General features: G+C 42.6%; 1 protein-coding gene across 1 annotated transcript; it reads right to left on the reverse strand.

Moving 5' to 3' along the window:
- Window positions 1–7,400: 7,400 nt before the first annotated feature.
- Window positions 7,401–7,779, reverse strand: LOC125641324 (large ribosomal subunit protein eL31-like). Its single transcript, XM_048861107.2, has one exon. The coding sequence runs from the start codon at window positions 7,769–7,771 to the stop codon at window positions 7,406–7,408; it is 366 nt and encodes a 121-aa protein (XP_048717064.1). The 5' UTR covers window positions 7,772–7,779; the 3' UTR covers window positions 7,401–7,405.
- Between the last annotated feature and the right edge of the window lie 7,213 nt (window positions 7,780–14,992).

Consider the following 14,992-nt stretch of genomic DNA (forward strand, 5'->3'; position numbering starts at 1 on the left):
CCAAACCCACTTTTTCTCTTCTTAGCACATGAGCAACATGCCTCAGTTGGCACATGATTATGATTTATCACTGAATGTGGTCTGCTGGTTGGATCACTAGCTTCCCAGGCTTGAGCCAGGTACTGACAGGGAGTGTGACATGAACACAGATCCATGCCCCCAGCATTGTGCTGAGAGACTGGTTCATGTCTGAGGACTTGTTTTCACTACAGAGTTAATTTAAGTGTTATCCATAACTTACATCCTGTCTATCCACAACCCTTAGCCAAAGCAAGGTGGTACTTTTAACCAATTAGCTGGCCTATCTGGGGGTATAGGCTACGGTTTAAATTAGCACAATTAGTTATCTGCTAACACAATCACTCTGTTCAGTAATCCAATCACTGTGCAGAATAAATGTTATTTTGTACTATGGCTGTTCTCACTCAATCTACCCTTGTGTTAACTCTGCAGTGAAAATACAGCCTGACTCTGAACAAAAAGTTCTACTGATTATTGAATCACCAGCCACCCTTCCTGCAACACCTAGGTTCCTGTGAGGTTTTCAATTCAAATAGTGACCCAGGCTGACCTGTCTTAGCTTCTGTGATCTGATGGGATCAGAGCTTGAGGTGGTATGGCTACAGGCATGTCAAACATTATGATTTCTCTGTCAGTGCACATCACTTAGTATTGTATCCACCAGCTTGTAAAAGAAGCATTTATCATTGTGGGGCTCTGTGCCGTCTAAGAACTACAGGGTCCAATCTTATTTTTCCTCAGGCAAAAATCTATTTAGTTTCAGTGTTTGGTTTTTTAACGTTAGTAAGGACCACAGGATTGAGCTCTATACACATTTTTGTATTGTATTGAATCATTAGCAAGTTGTGGCTCATAGATATAAAACGCACCTCCCCAGTCCCCAAGATGTATGTATGTTGACCACCAAACATACATCCTGCTGGATGTCCTAGGGAGCCGTGGGTATAGAACTAGTGTTATTTGTTTTGAAAAGGGAGGGCCAACATTTTTATTGTAATAAACTCCCTTTGTGCTGTAATGCTGGCTTAACTAGATCAGAACATTCCCATGATGCTGAGGAATTCTTGAGTAGATGGGAGGAAATATAGCGTTTCTCATTTATACTGGAGACTAGATCAGTGCCCGGTGGCCCCAGCATCTGGGGGCTGCAAATGTGGCAAAAATGTTTGCCTTTCTTCAGTTCTTGGAGCTTGACCAAACGTGAGAATTGGGGTCAATATGTAAGAAAAAAAGGAGTCCTAGGGATAGTAATGAGAAAAGTGTTGATTTTGGTCTTGGAAATATTTATTTAATGGACACAGTTTCCACATTTGTCCTTTTACCTTCAGTGTCAATGAAATCTACACCTGTTTTTCATCTGGCGGAATTGTGTAGTTCACATAAACATTTACCACCTGTCTTGCTTGACCTTGTCACAAAGTATTTGCATTTTGGAACCCATTTGAATTTTCTTGTTTTGAAGTTTGGCGCATTTGGCAATAAAGGTAGTTTCTGCTGACATACCAGATATGACTTTTGGTTTTACCTGCTTACAATAGTGTGTATGCTGCATGTGAATGAGAAACATTTCAAGTTGACTTCATCTCCTGTTCGTTTCAATGCCAAACCATATTTATATGAAGTCGGGAAAAAACTGCAAAAGTTTAAAATGTCAAACCTAGTGTGCCTGATCAGAATAGTAACAAAACAGTTTACTAGGTGAATTTGAAAGGCACCTACCTACCTCTGTCATTTTTTAAAAACAAAGCAAGAAATGGACCGCAGTATATTCTCAAAAGATGTGGGTAACTCCCCCGCCCCTATGTTGTCAGATGTGACAGCAAACCAATAAGAATGAATTAAAAAATAATTATTTGAAATGCCAGAATATGGGTAAAGTCACAATAGAATAATCTGAATAAATTCCAGAAAAGAATAAAGTTTATGGTGCAAAATGAAAACATTGTGAAGCAAGAGAAACTACCAAGCAACACGAAGTCAAAAACTCATAATAAAAGTAGAGATGAAATGCAATGATATTAAACCCAAGAGACCCTGCGCCAAATTGAACCCTGATGTAACTATGCCAGCATCAGTGCCATTCAACATTGCAAACACCAAAGATGATTATTTATTACAGTATTTGTATAATGGTGTCACTGAAAGGCCCCAAAGGAGACTGGGTTCCACTGTGGCAGGAACTGTATAAATGCATATTTAGAGACTTGTCCCTACCCTGAAGAGCTTGCAATCAAAACAAAGGAAGGCATATTACTCCCATTTTACAAATGGGAAACTGAGGCCTGGAGTCAGTAGGTGACTTGTCCAAGGTCACATAATCTGTTTGGTGCTCTAATTACAAGAGCGTTCTTCTTCTTTAGCCTGCTGTCATTGCTGTTTTCAAATGTCTGTGTATTCATGCCTCCTTAATGCTTTCCTAATATTTTTCATATAAATGAACACAGTAGTTGACAGAGGTGATGTGTAGAATTGGGTTTGGCAGTTTAGAAGTGGGGTTGGTGCATTAGGAGTTATTCATGGTATTGAAAATTTTAAGAACCACAGCTATAGCTTCTGCAGCACATTTATCTGCAGAATATCTATGTATGGAACAACAATGCTAGTACTGTAGTAGTCATGCCACCTCTGATCACAATGAACAGTGTCTTACTCTGCGAGTAGTCCTGTTGATCTCATTGGGGTTACTCATGGAGTAAAGCCTTAAGGATGGCAGAATCCAGTCCATATATAGTACTCTTCACTTTATATATAGTACTTTATAATCTTTGTCCACAGTCAGCCTTCTCCTGGTGGTGTCATTTTACAATGACAACCATTTCCCCGGTACTTAGGTTAGCACTTGAGAGCATTTTATTTCCTGTAATTTCAATTATTTCATTGTTTTATATTTTGAAAAAAGTTATTTGCTCTTCTTCTACATCAGAAGGTGAATCCACTGGACGCATTTCCAAATATCCAGGTCTTTCCTTTCAGTCATTAACAGTTAAATGTTTTCTCTAATCTCCAGGGATTATATTTGATGCTCTTCCATGGACTAGGTAAGATTATGCTGGAAAATGAAGATCCTCGGCTGCTAATAGTCACATGACATCTCTTTGTTACTTAAAACTGGTGGATCCTGGCAAGTCTCGGCTCATGAATTATAATTATATAATTATATTAAGTAGTTACAAAAGCTTCTTTTGGGGTCTGATCTCTGACTTCGTGAAGTTCACATCTGTATTTCCTATTCCTTTCAGGATGTTTTTACTGAATCTCATTAAAGCATGGGCAGTGACTCGCTGCGTCTCACTCAGCTGCATGTTTGTCTAGTACCTCCCCTACTTGTATGCAAGCAAATCACAATTTTTATTTTCAACATTTCAAAAACTTTACAGTAAGAGAGATGAAATAAATGCCAATAAAAGCAATAGCAAGCAAACATGGACTGGCGGGTGGGTCTTGTGGTTACGGCACTGGATTTGGACTCGGGAGATCTGGCTTCAGTTCCCTTGGTCCGAGGCAAATTGTTTAATCTCTGTGCCTCAGTTTCCCATCTGTAAAATGGGGATAAGAATACCTTCTCCATCTTGCCTAATTAGATTTGGCACCTAGTACAATATTGCCCTCACCTAGTTGGGGCCTCTGGGTGCTACTGCAATAGAAATTATAATAGGAGTGCTAAATCCAGGATGTGAAACCCTTTTTTGTGGAGTAGAGATTTCTCAGTGGAGTCTAAATGAAATTCATGTTCTGTTTAGAGGTGTTGTTTGGTGGATAGTACTGGGGAGGAAGGTGATATAAGTAACAGTTACCTCATAGTCTGCTTTAATTTCCCTGTTCTCTCTGTCTGAGTATGTGAGGTAGGATCTTAAAATAGAGGCATGGAGTATGTGGGAAAAGGATGTGAAGATGAAAAGAGCTGAGAGTGAAGATAAAGCAATTAGAGTTTGGTGAGCTAGGGTAAGGATTAAAGTAATTCAGGGAGTGGAAAAGGGAAGTAGGTAGGAATTGGTATAATTTAGATTACAAGGCTTCCTGGCAGGCTAAAGATTCAAGATAGACCCTTGAGGCTTAGTAGCGTTTCTGGAAGGGAATATTATCAAATAAGCAGAGTGAATATATATACTCCTATAAAATAGAACAATAGCTCATTAGCTAAGGAGTTTTGGAGTCTATAATGGAAACCACACAGGTCACGGGCTGTGTAAACCATGTGCCCTCATAGGTTCCCATCCCATAAGTGATCAGAGCATCTCAAAACCAACAAAGAAGCTGGATGCTCTGAGAGCCCTGACCTCTGCACAGTTCCCATTGGGGACCTAAAAGATCATAAAGTGACCCTTGCCCAGCAGAAGCTGGGCCAGGTATTTTAAGAAGTTCCGTGAATCTTCAGGGAAGTAGATCACAGCACGGTCTCAGAACAGGGGATTGTTAAAGAGCTCATTATTAGATTCCTAAAACTACAGAAAGATTGAGAGCCTGAGCTACAATGTCATGGGCCTGGGACAAATCCAGCAGTAGTATGTTGAGAGCTACCCAAAAGAAAACTGGTCTGCAGGGGTCAGTAGAAAGACCCCTCCCTAGGAAATAAGAACCCCTCCACTTGCTTTAAAACTTGTGAGCTCAGCGCAGAATGCTGCAAAGCCCTATGGCTTTTTGTTTTAGCAAGCTAACAGGAACACCATTAAGGTAACCATTTAGAAAGGGTACTCTGAATCGTTCAGCAAAAATGTTTTATTGCATTTGGTGTGCCTTGCCATTTTGTTGGGGAACTGGGGTGGGGAATAGTTCTGGATTTAAATTTTACTAGCCCCTGCTTTCAGACATGACAAAATTGCTATATATTGCTTTTTGTTGTCCTACCACTCTGTGTTACCACTCTGCTTTTTGTTGTTATACCACTCTGATCCAAGGCCTGGTGAGTCTTTTCCATTGACCTCAGTCCCCAAATAACCAGAGAAAAGTGTAGCTTTGGGTGTACTTCACTTACTAGAATGACAATGAGATGCATGGGGTTATATCCACTAGTAAGTAAAAGAATGCTTAGTGACCTATGACAGCCACAACTTAGTATTTTGTATTCAGGAAGAGAGGATCTCGGGGCTGGGAGAATGTAGCTTTTTAAGTTTTAAACTGCTGTGCGACTCATCTCAAGGTTCATAAACATTCCAGTGCTGACAACTTCTGAATCTCTCCGAGTTTCCTAATGCCTAGTAATAACTATGATTTCTATATTGATCATGAAGAGTGCTTCCCTTTGGAAGTGTGGTAATGAACTAAACTGCTGACTCTGAGGTTGTGGGTTTTTTATGCTTATAATATCAACAAAACCAACAACAAAACCCAATGTATTTTAACATTCTGTGTGTGTATACGCATCTATATGAGTATGTGTAAAATAAGCATTTTAAAAGAGGAGCACTGACATATATTGTGAAGTGAACAGAGTTAGCAAACGTTGAATGGGAAATTGAAATTATGTAGGTACTCTTCCTCTCTCAAAAGATCAAAACATCTGGATACACATGTGCTATAACTAACAGAAAATATTACCCAGTTGTTGTTTTTGATATAGAAAAGGTTTACGGCCTGTTAATGAAGTTTACAGTTGATGATATTAAATTAGTAGGAGTTGCAAATATCACTGAGGCCAAGGAAATAATGGAAAGAACCCAAAAGAATGTAGAAATATGGGCAAAAATAATAAAATGAGATTCAGGTTTTGAGGAAAAAACTAAGGTAAAACAAATGGGGCATGAGGAGAAGATGCTCTGAAATGCAGATGGGAAGATGAAACCTACGAACCCTCAGAAGGCAAATAAAGGTGATAGTGGATGGGGAAATAAGATCGAGATTATTTAGAGGACAGAAGGGGGTAAACATAATAGTAATGGGATTAAATTTAGTTTCGATTAGATGCTAGGAAATGTTTCCTGAGAGTGAGATCTGTTAGATTATGGAGTAGCCAGCCAAGGAGATGGTGGAAGCTCCATCACTTGGGACTTTAAAAAATAAATTGAAGAAGGGACTAGATGATAGATTGTAGAGAGCAATCCCATATTAGCAAAGCTACAGACTATAGTTAATGATCTAACAGGTCTTTTCCGTCTCTAATCTTAACTGTATATTATATGATTTGAGATCATATATCAGGGTCCAGAACCACATTTTTATTGGTCCTACCAAAAATAACCTTTACGCATCATGTGAGACATTTATTACTAGAAGTCTAGAATAGCTCCTTTGAGAGAGGACATAGAAGTGCATTCTGTCATGCTGATATCATACTGATTGATAAAAAGGGGTACATACCCCTTCCTCCCTGCATTCCACCATACACTTTCATTTATTAATCTCATCTGTACAGTTATAGCAAAGGTCTTGGCCCTGAAGCTTGAAAAATGAATGCCAAATTTAAATCAATCCATATCAAATAGGATTTAGAAGGAACTGAAGTTCCTTTATTAACATCTGGAGGCTACTGAATTTGAAGTCTTATATTCAGTCTTCCTTGAAGCAGGCTTTCTGTTATCTATGTATGCCAAAAATATCTGATTCAGTGCAGCCAGCCTTCATGTGGGAGGCATTGTAGTGCTGTGGCTTGAAGATAATTCTATGAGGAAGGTTCCTGTGCATCCCGAAGCACAGGTGAGAGCTGGTAATCCTCCTCAGTAGTCATTCAAAAGTAGAGTGACCATATTTCCCTATGCTGAATATGGGACACCTGGTAAAATTACTCGTATTCAAGCGAGTTCAATGGCAATCAGAACTATGTAGTACAAATGTTCAAATTAAGATCAAGTTGACTGAGCCCCTGTTAAAAAGAAATACGAGTAGTTGGATTTTTTTTATTTACCTTCTTATCTTTTAAGGCTTTAGGGCTCACATGAGGAGAGGGGACACACACACACACACACACACACACACACACACACACACACACATTCCTGTACACCTCTCTCACACAGGGAGGGGTGACCGGCCCAACCCTCCCTGCCCAGCGCTTTCCTCCCTCCATGCCTGGCTGGGCCCATGGGACGGACCTGCCTCTCCTGGTACCTTGCACTGCAGGCTTTCCAAGGCAACACGTGGGGCGGGGGATGCAGGGTCACATGGTCCCTTGCCCCAGATTTCTGCCAGGGTTCACACCAGAATGGTTCCAGCAGCATCCTTTCAGCACTGTATGGGAGGCAAGGGATGGGAGCTTCTTCCAGCCAGAGGGCAGGAGGAGGAGGGGGAGGGTTAGGAATGACCTGGCCTGTGTCTTTGCAGAGCTCATCTCTCCCCCCTCACTCCACTCCCCTGTCTGGAAGCAGCTTGTCCCTTCCTGCCTGCACAGTGGGGTTTTTGTGTGTGTGTTTTTAAGTATCACTTTTGTAACTTTTTTCTATTGTAAATCAGTTTAGTTTTCATCCACATTGACTGTCTGTAGACTTTTGAAAGTGGTGACTGGTACATAGGTACCCAGCATGTATAGTTTGTTGGGTGAATCTTCATCCTCATTGCGTTTTCTGGATAAACGTACATGGATCCGGTAGGGAACATTGGCCCAGACTGCTTTGTTCAATCTGGTGTCAATACGTACATCAGGCGTATGCATCTCCTTCACTGCAAATGTACGGATCTCCTTGAGAGCACGGGGGGCACGTTTCTTGAATCCCACTCCATGGATCCGTTTGTGAATGTTGATGATATATTCCCTAGTCACCACCTCATTGATGGCAGATCTCCCTTTCTTCTTTTCTCCACCTTTCTTTGCTGGAGCCATCCTGCCTGGAAAGGCAGCTCAAACCTCCAGGCTACTGCTGGCCACTGACATAACTCAGATGCCTCCTGTCCCCTGGCTACAGCACAGGCAGGAAAGGGTTAAGCCCTGAGGAGCCATTGTGCACCAGGGCCCAGGGAACCTGACTGCAGGGGCTTCAGGGAACCCAGCCAGAGAGGTGGCTCAGCAGGGGAGAGTGTCTAGGGGACGGAGCAGCCCTGCTCTCCCAGGGGGGAGGACCCAGGGCGGAGGTGGAGCGGGGCGGGTGAAGAGGGTGCTAAGCTTCTACCCAGGGGGCTGCTGTGGTGCCTGCAGGGTTGGGGCACGAACACACTGGCAATCACTTCCCCCTACACACTCCAGAGCTTAGCTGAGGGGCGGAGAGGCTTCCCTGTGCCAGCGCTGTGCAGGGGGTTTGACACATGCCGGGCTTGGCTCCTCCTGGCCAGCGCCCCGGGCCAGTGGGTCTTGGGCTTTCCCGGAGTGCCGGCCCAGCCAGAGGCAGCGGGGGAAGGAAGGAGCCTGCCAGCCAGGCTGCTGGTGGGCTGAGCGCTCAGACCAGGGGCTGGTTCTCAGCACAGCGCTGGGAGTAGGACATGCCCTGCTGGGGGCATCTGGAGGAGCAGTGGGACTGGGGGTGTGTGAAGGGGCAATGCAGGAAGAGGACTGCGAGAGGGGGAGCACATAAAGGGCCGATGGGTAGGCAGCAGAGGTGACATGTTACTGGCTGCTGCCTGGCGCCTGCCTGCATGCACTGGGCACCACAGCGCACAGCCAGTGCCGGCTGGAAATGAAACAGGGGAGGGGGCCCTGCTGGCTGAGAGCTGGCGCACAGCGTGGGCTGCGCTGATGGACCAGCAGGGGGAGTGGCCAGCCCCGCCACCAGCCTTGCACACCCACCCCCGTTGTCAGCCACTGGACCCCCCACCCCCACTCACAATTGGTGGGCAGGCGGCTGGTGAGCCGGGATCCAGCCAGCAGTAGGACCTGCCAGTACTGATGGGGGGTGGGGCAGACAGAAAATACAGGACAATTTGCCAGTTTTTAAGAAAAAGTTGGGACACCTGCAGGATGGCTTAAATACGGGACTTCTCTTTAAAAACGGGACGTCTGCTCACCCTATTCAAAAGTGGCATGAGATAAAGATACCCTGTAGACTTTCTTATCTTCAGTTTAGTTATTGAACTTTATCAGGAAAACTAAGTTTTTCCTCCCAATATTCAAATTATCACAGTCAAAGAATGGTAAAGTTATGCTGACAGATTCATTTAAAGTCCAGTGATCTCTCACTCACAATTGGCTAATGTCATATGGCATATAGGTATAAAACTAGCTAACAGAGAGAATCAATTGGACAATTTGATTTAATTTATAGTGCAGTGGCTGTTTAGACATTTTTCTTTCTTTTCTTTCTATTTAATAGAACAAGTTAAAGGCCTGATTTTCAGAAGTATTGAGCACCCTCAGATTCCATTAAAGTGGACTGGGGTTACAGATGCTAAGTAGGTTTGTAAATCAGGCCATAAAACTGTACTGGGTAACTGTAAGATGTACTAATATAACAATCAGTAGCAGGGCATTTTTACTCTGTATTTAAGAATGGCATATAAGGTTTTCAAATACTCTGATTTCACTATTTGTTCATTCAGAGTCTATTTCATCTCAGATTTTTAATGTTTGTCATTCTCAAGTAGGACTTAAAAGTTTGTCTCCTATTTGGTTGAGTGCAGGGAGGAAGCAAATGGTTTTATCTAACTCTGTAGAAAGTAAATACAGGGTATGTGTTGGCAGAAATAACTTTGCAGCAACAAATTAGTTATGCCATCTTGATTTTTACAAATGTTTTTATTGTATGCAAGTCTCATAATCATGCTTAAGAGCTATATGTCTGTCTGGAACTAGGAGGTGAAATTCTGCATTCTGTGTTGTGCAGGAGGTCAGATTAGATGACTTCCCCCTGTGGCCTTAAAATCTCTGAATCTCTCTCCCATTTCTTTGCCACTGTCCTAGAATGAACTGAAACAGCATTCTTTATCAAACCTGTGCACAAATTCTACCCAGTCTGGCACTTTTCTTTGGTTAAGCCCCCAAAAGCTGTATAATCTAGGCCTGAATTTGATTTTCAAGTTCGTTTATATCCATTTCCATTACAACACTAATGCGTTTAGTCTTCTCTTATTTCTGGGGAGCGTATTGGCCACTCGTAAGTTTTTCTGAAAATACAAATTTGGATCTTCATAGCTGTCCTATAACACTGTTTGTTTGTTCTTTCTGTTCCATTTGAAATCTCCATATCCTTAATAATGGGATCCTGAGCTGCTGAGCCCAGAGATGTGTTTTTTGAGCTCCTTCCTATGAGCAGGGTTGGTGTGGAATCCTAGGCAAACAATAGCCTTAGCCATGGTTTTAAAATGTCTAGTTTGTCAGCTTAGGCTGACTTTTGTTGGCATATTTCCACCCATATTCAGGCTAAGCTTATGATGCCATAGCTGGATTTTCAGTTCATGCACTGTTCTCCAGCATCATTAATGGTTTGTGCTCAATTATGGCCCTTATCCACCAATGCCCACCAATAGAAAGACTTCTGTTGATTTCAGTGGACATCAGATCAGGCCCTCAGGTGGATGGTGGTCTGGAACAGAGTCAAACAACATGCTCTGTGCTGGAAAGATAATTTTACTGGTGTTGTCCTGATTTTAACGCCTATGTTACCAGCATGAATGTCACAGCACAACATTGCACTTACATGGTAGAAAACAAAACACCTGCTATAGAAGGGGACATGGGAAAAGGTACTGAAAACATTTTCCACCTCATATTTTCGATGCTCAGATACATTCTATAGGGTTAGAAACATGGAATTCCAAAATGCTTGTTAAAGTCAAAAAGAGGAACAGCTTTATGCCAGATATAAGCGTGTTCCAGCTGCAGCTCTCTGAATTTGGGTATACAGCCTCACAGGGCTCCCTGCCTATAACTCCTTCCCCTTAGGCAAATTATGGACCTTGAAATTCTTACCAAATACTGCCTGACAAGATCTTACTCGCTGATCCTCATGGTACATCTGTGACCTATCCTTTTTAATCTGTTGGTCTTTCTATGGCCCATTTTCCACCCTCTCCACACACTTTCTCTTGGATTGCTGAATTCAACAGCTTTTCACAGGAAGCATGGTGTTTATTATATGTAAATAATATACATGTAGGGTATGGAATAAGAGTCTCATTTTGCTTTCCTTTCCTATAGCTAGGTATGGTCCAGGTTGCCTTCCTTCAACATTCATTAATACTATTTTGAGCACCACCTAGAATGTGTAACTTGTGTCAGTTGTTCCTTCTACCCAGGGAAGGATGAAGGACTCTGCGTGGCCCCAACAATCATCTGTGGTCCATTTGGCCAGCTTCAAGATTTCAGTTTGTGTTACAACATAAATCTGGAGTTGTTTAACATTCCCAATTTAGCTTTTTATTTTAAAGTAAAACTTGAAAGTGTCTGGCCATGCCTCTGTTGGCCTGGCCACTGCTGTTTTGAACCATCTGTTGGCCTCATGCCTCACAAGATGCTCTAGACATGTACTGTATTAATAGCCCCATTAAAATTGTCCTGTTATTTTACCCATACTACAGGATTCCAAACAGATGTAACGAACATCTTTTGACCCAGTAATATACAAATCATAGAATCATAGAATATCAGGGTTGGAAGGGACCCCAGAAGGTCATCTAGTCCAACCCCCTGCTCGAAGCAGGACCAATTCCCAGTTAAATCATCCCAGCCGGGGCTTTGTCAAGCCTGACCTTAAAAACCTCTAAGGAAGGAGATTCTACCACCTCCCTAGGTAATGCATTCCAGTGTTTCACCACCCTCTTAGTGAAAAAGTTTTTCCTAATATCCAATCTAAACCTCCCCCACTGCAACTTGAGACCATTACTCCTCGTTCTGTCATCTGCTACCATTGAGAACAGTCTAGAGCCATCCTCTTTGGAACCCCCTTTCAGGTAGTTGAAAGCAGCTATCAAATCCCCCCTCATTCTTCTCTTCTGCAGGCTAAACAATCCCAGCTCCCTCAGCCTCTCCTCATAAGTCATGTGTTCCAGACCCCTAATCATTTTTGTTGCCCTTCGCTGGACTCTCTCCAATTTATCCACATCCTTCTTGTAGTGTGGGGCCCAAAACTGGACACAGTACTCCAGATGAGGCCTCACCAATGTCGAATAGAGGGGAACGATCACGTCCCTCGATCTGCTCGCTATGCCCCTACTTATACATCCCAAAATGCCATTGGCCTTCTTGGCAACAAGGGCACACTGCTGACTCATATCCAGCTTCTCGTCCACTGTCACCCCTAGGTCCTTTTCCGCAGAACTGCTGCCTAGCCATTCAGTCCCTAGTCTGTAGCTGTGCATTGGGTTCTTCCGTCCTAAGTGCAGGACCCTGCACTTATCCTTATTGAACCTCATCAGATTTCTTTTGGCCCAATCCTCCAATTTGTCTAGGTCCTTCTGTATCCTATCCCTCCCCTCCAGCGTATCTACCACTCCTCCCAGTTTAGTATCATCCGCAAATTTGCTGAGAGTGCAATCCACACCATCCTCCAGATCATTTATAAAGATATTGAACAAAACCGGCCCCAGGACCGACCCTTGGGGCACTCCACTTGATACCGGCTGCCAACTAGACATGGAGCCATTGATCACTACCCGTTGAGCCCGACAATCTAGCCAGCTTTCTACCCACCTTATAGTGCATTCTTCCAGCCCATACTTCCTTAACTTGCTGACAAGAATACTGTGGGAGACCGTGTCAAAAGCTTTGCTAAAGTCAAGAAACAATACATCCACTGCTTTCCCTTCATCCACAGAACCAGTAATCTCATCATAAAAGGCGATTAGATTAGTCAGGCATGACCTTCCCTTGGTGAATCCATGCTGGCTGTTCCTGATCACTTTCCTCTCATGCAAGTGCTTCAGGAATGATTCTTTGAGGACCTGCTCCATGATTTTTCCAGGGACTGAGGTGAGGCTGACTGGCCTGTAGTTCCCAGGATCCTCCTTCTTCCCTTTTTTAAAGATTGGCACTACATTAGCCTTTTTCCAGTCATCCGGGACTTCCCCCGTTCGCCACGAGTTTTCAAAGATAATGGCCAATGGCTCTGCAATCACAGCCGCCAATTCCTTCAGCACTCTCGGATGCAACTTCTCCGGCCCCATGGACTTGTGCACGTCCAGCTTTTCTAAATAGTCCCTAACCACCTCTATCTCCACAGAGGGCTGGCCATCTCTTCCCCATTTTGTGATGCCCAGCGCAGCAGTCTGGGAGCTGACCTTGTTAGTGAAAAAAGAGGCAAAAAAAGCATTGAGTACATTAGCTTTTTCCACATCCTCTGTCACTAGGTTGCCTCCCTCATTCAGTAAGGGGCCCACACTTTCCTTGGCTTTCTTCTTGTTGCCAACATACCTGAAGAAACCCTTCTTGTTACTCTTAACATCTCTGGCTAGCTGCAGCTCCAGGTGCGATTTGGCCCTCCTGATATCATTCCTACATGCCCGAGCAATATTTTTATACTCTTCCCTGGTCATATGTCCAACCTTCCACTTCTTGTAAGCTTCTTTTTTATGTTTAAGATCCGCTAGGATTTCACCATTAAGCCAAGCTGGTCGCCTGCCTTATTTACTATTCTTTCGACTCATTGGGATGGTTTGTCCCTGTAACCTCAACAGGGATTCCTTGAAATACAGCCAGCTCTCCTGGACTCCTTTCCCCTTCAAGTTAGTCCCCCAGGGGATCCTGGCCATCCGTTCCCTGAGGGAGTCAAAGTCTGCTTTTCTGAAGTCCAGGGTCCGTATCCTGCTGCTTACCTTTCTTCCCTGCGTCAGGAAGATTTTTCTTATCTGGAACCAAAATAATCTGAAAGGATACTAGAACTTTTATGTGACCACTGGAATTCATGGTATTCCGCTAATTAAAGGAAGAGTAAGATAACATGGCTGTTTTAAAAAACTACCATATTATAATATCAAGATATGAATCCTACGCAAAAACAGAAAAACAAAAATGTATACCATATAACGAGGTCCATGATGATTACTAGGTTGAGAGCATTTAATTAGAAGTAAATATTTGTAGAATTCTGGGGAAAACATTTTTCTAGTTTTGTAAACTGTAATGGTCTATTTCAGAAGCAAAGGTATAAGGTAGCATATTATGCCACTCAGATGGTGGGAGTAATCACTAGAATTTAGCAAATCAATGGAACTACCTATGGAATAAGGTGCCGCTCAATCTGGCCCCCATTTTGCACCGCAGATGAACAGAGGTGCCCTAGTGTATAAATGGGGGTTTAAATTGTAGTGTACTGCCTCAACGGCATAGTGGCTGTGCATGCTCCAATGATAGAATCAGAAATCAATGTGAGGCAAACAACATCCAATACCTTCACCAATATATAGGGCCAGATCTTCGCTTGGTGTAAATCAGATTAGCTCCCAGGTTGAAGTAAACGGAACTTTGTCCCTTTACCCCAGCTGAGGATTTGGTACTGAAGGTTTGCATTTTCTGGCTGAGACTGAAATTGAAAAGCTAATTTTATGGGTGCTCTTTGAAAAATCCAACCCTGTCTGTAAACATTTAGCTTCTCAATGAACAGCCCCTTTCAAGGATGTGAGTCAGTGAAAAATACAGCTGTTTCACATACTGAGGAAAACATAAAACAGCATTTACCATTGGCTCAAGCTGCTTCTTTACTGAATACAAAGTCCCTGATTCCCCGCACACAATGGGGTAAATCGGGAGTACCTCCACTGAGGTTGATGGAGTTTTTAGGGAGTAAAATGTGAATGAAGTCAAAACTGGAGGGTTCCTATACAATAATTTTTAATCTACTTTGTCCTAATTACATTATATTAATTGACCTATTTCATAATACAGTGACAGCCAAAGCAGATAATAGTATTATTATCTCTATTGTATTATTTCAAATCAAATGCTTTACTCTATTGAATTCTTGCATCCAGATTAATAAACGAAGCAAACAAATTATTTGCTATTGTTCACTTTTAATCTAATATGCAAGTTAGTCTAAAATCAGATTTAACTTAATCACTGTTCTCTCTTTTGAGATGCTAGCAGTAAAAGTATATAAAGTTGTGTTTTAACATGACTATAATGTATACATAGCATTATACATTTAGGCCCAGATCCTGCAAATTGATACATGCAGGTTGA

Source organism: Caretta caretta, chromosome 8, assembly GCF_965140235.1.
Source record: "Caretta caretta isolate rCarCar2 chromosome 8, rCarCar1.hap1, whole genome shotgun sequence".
Lineage (NCBI taxonomy): Eukaryota > Metazoa > Chordata > Testudines > Cheloniidae > Caretta > Caretta caretta.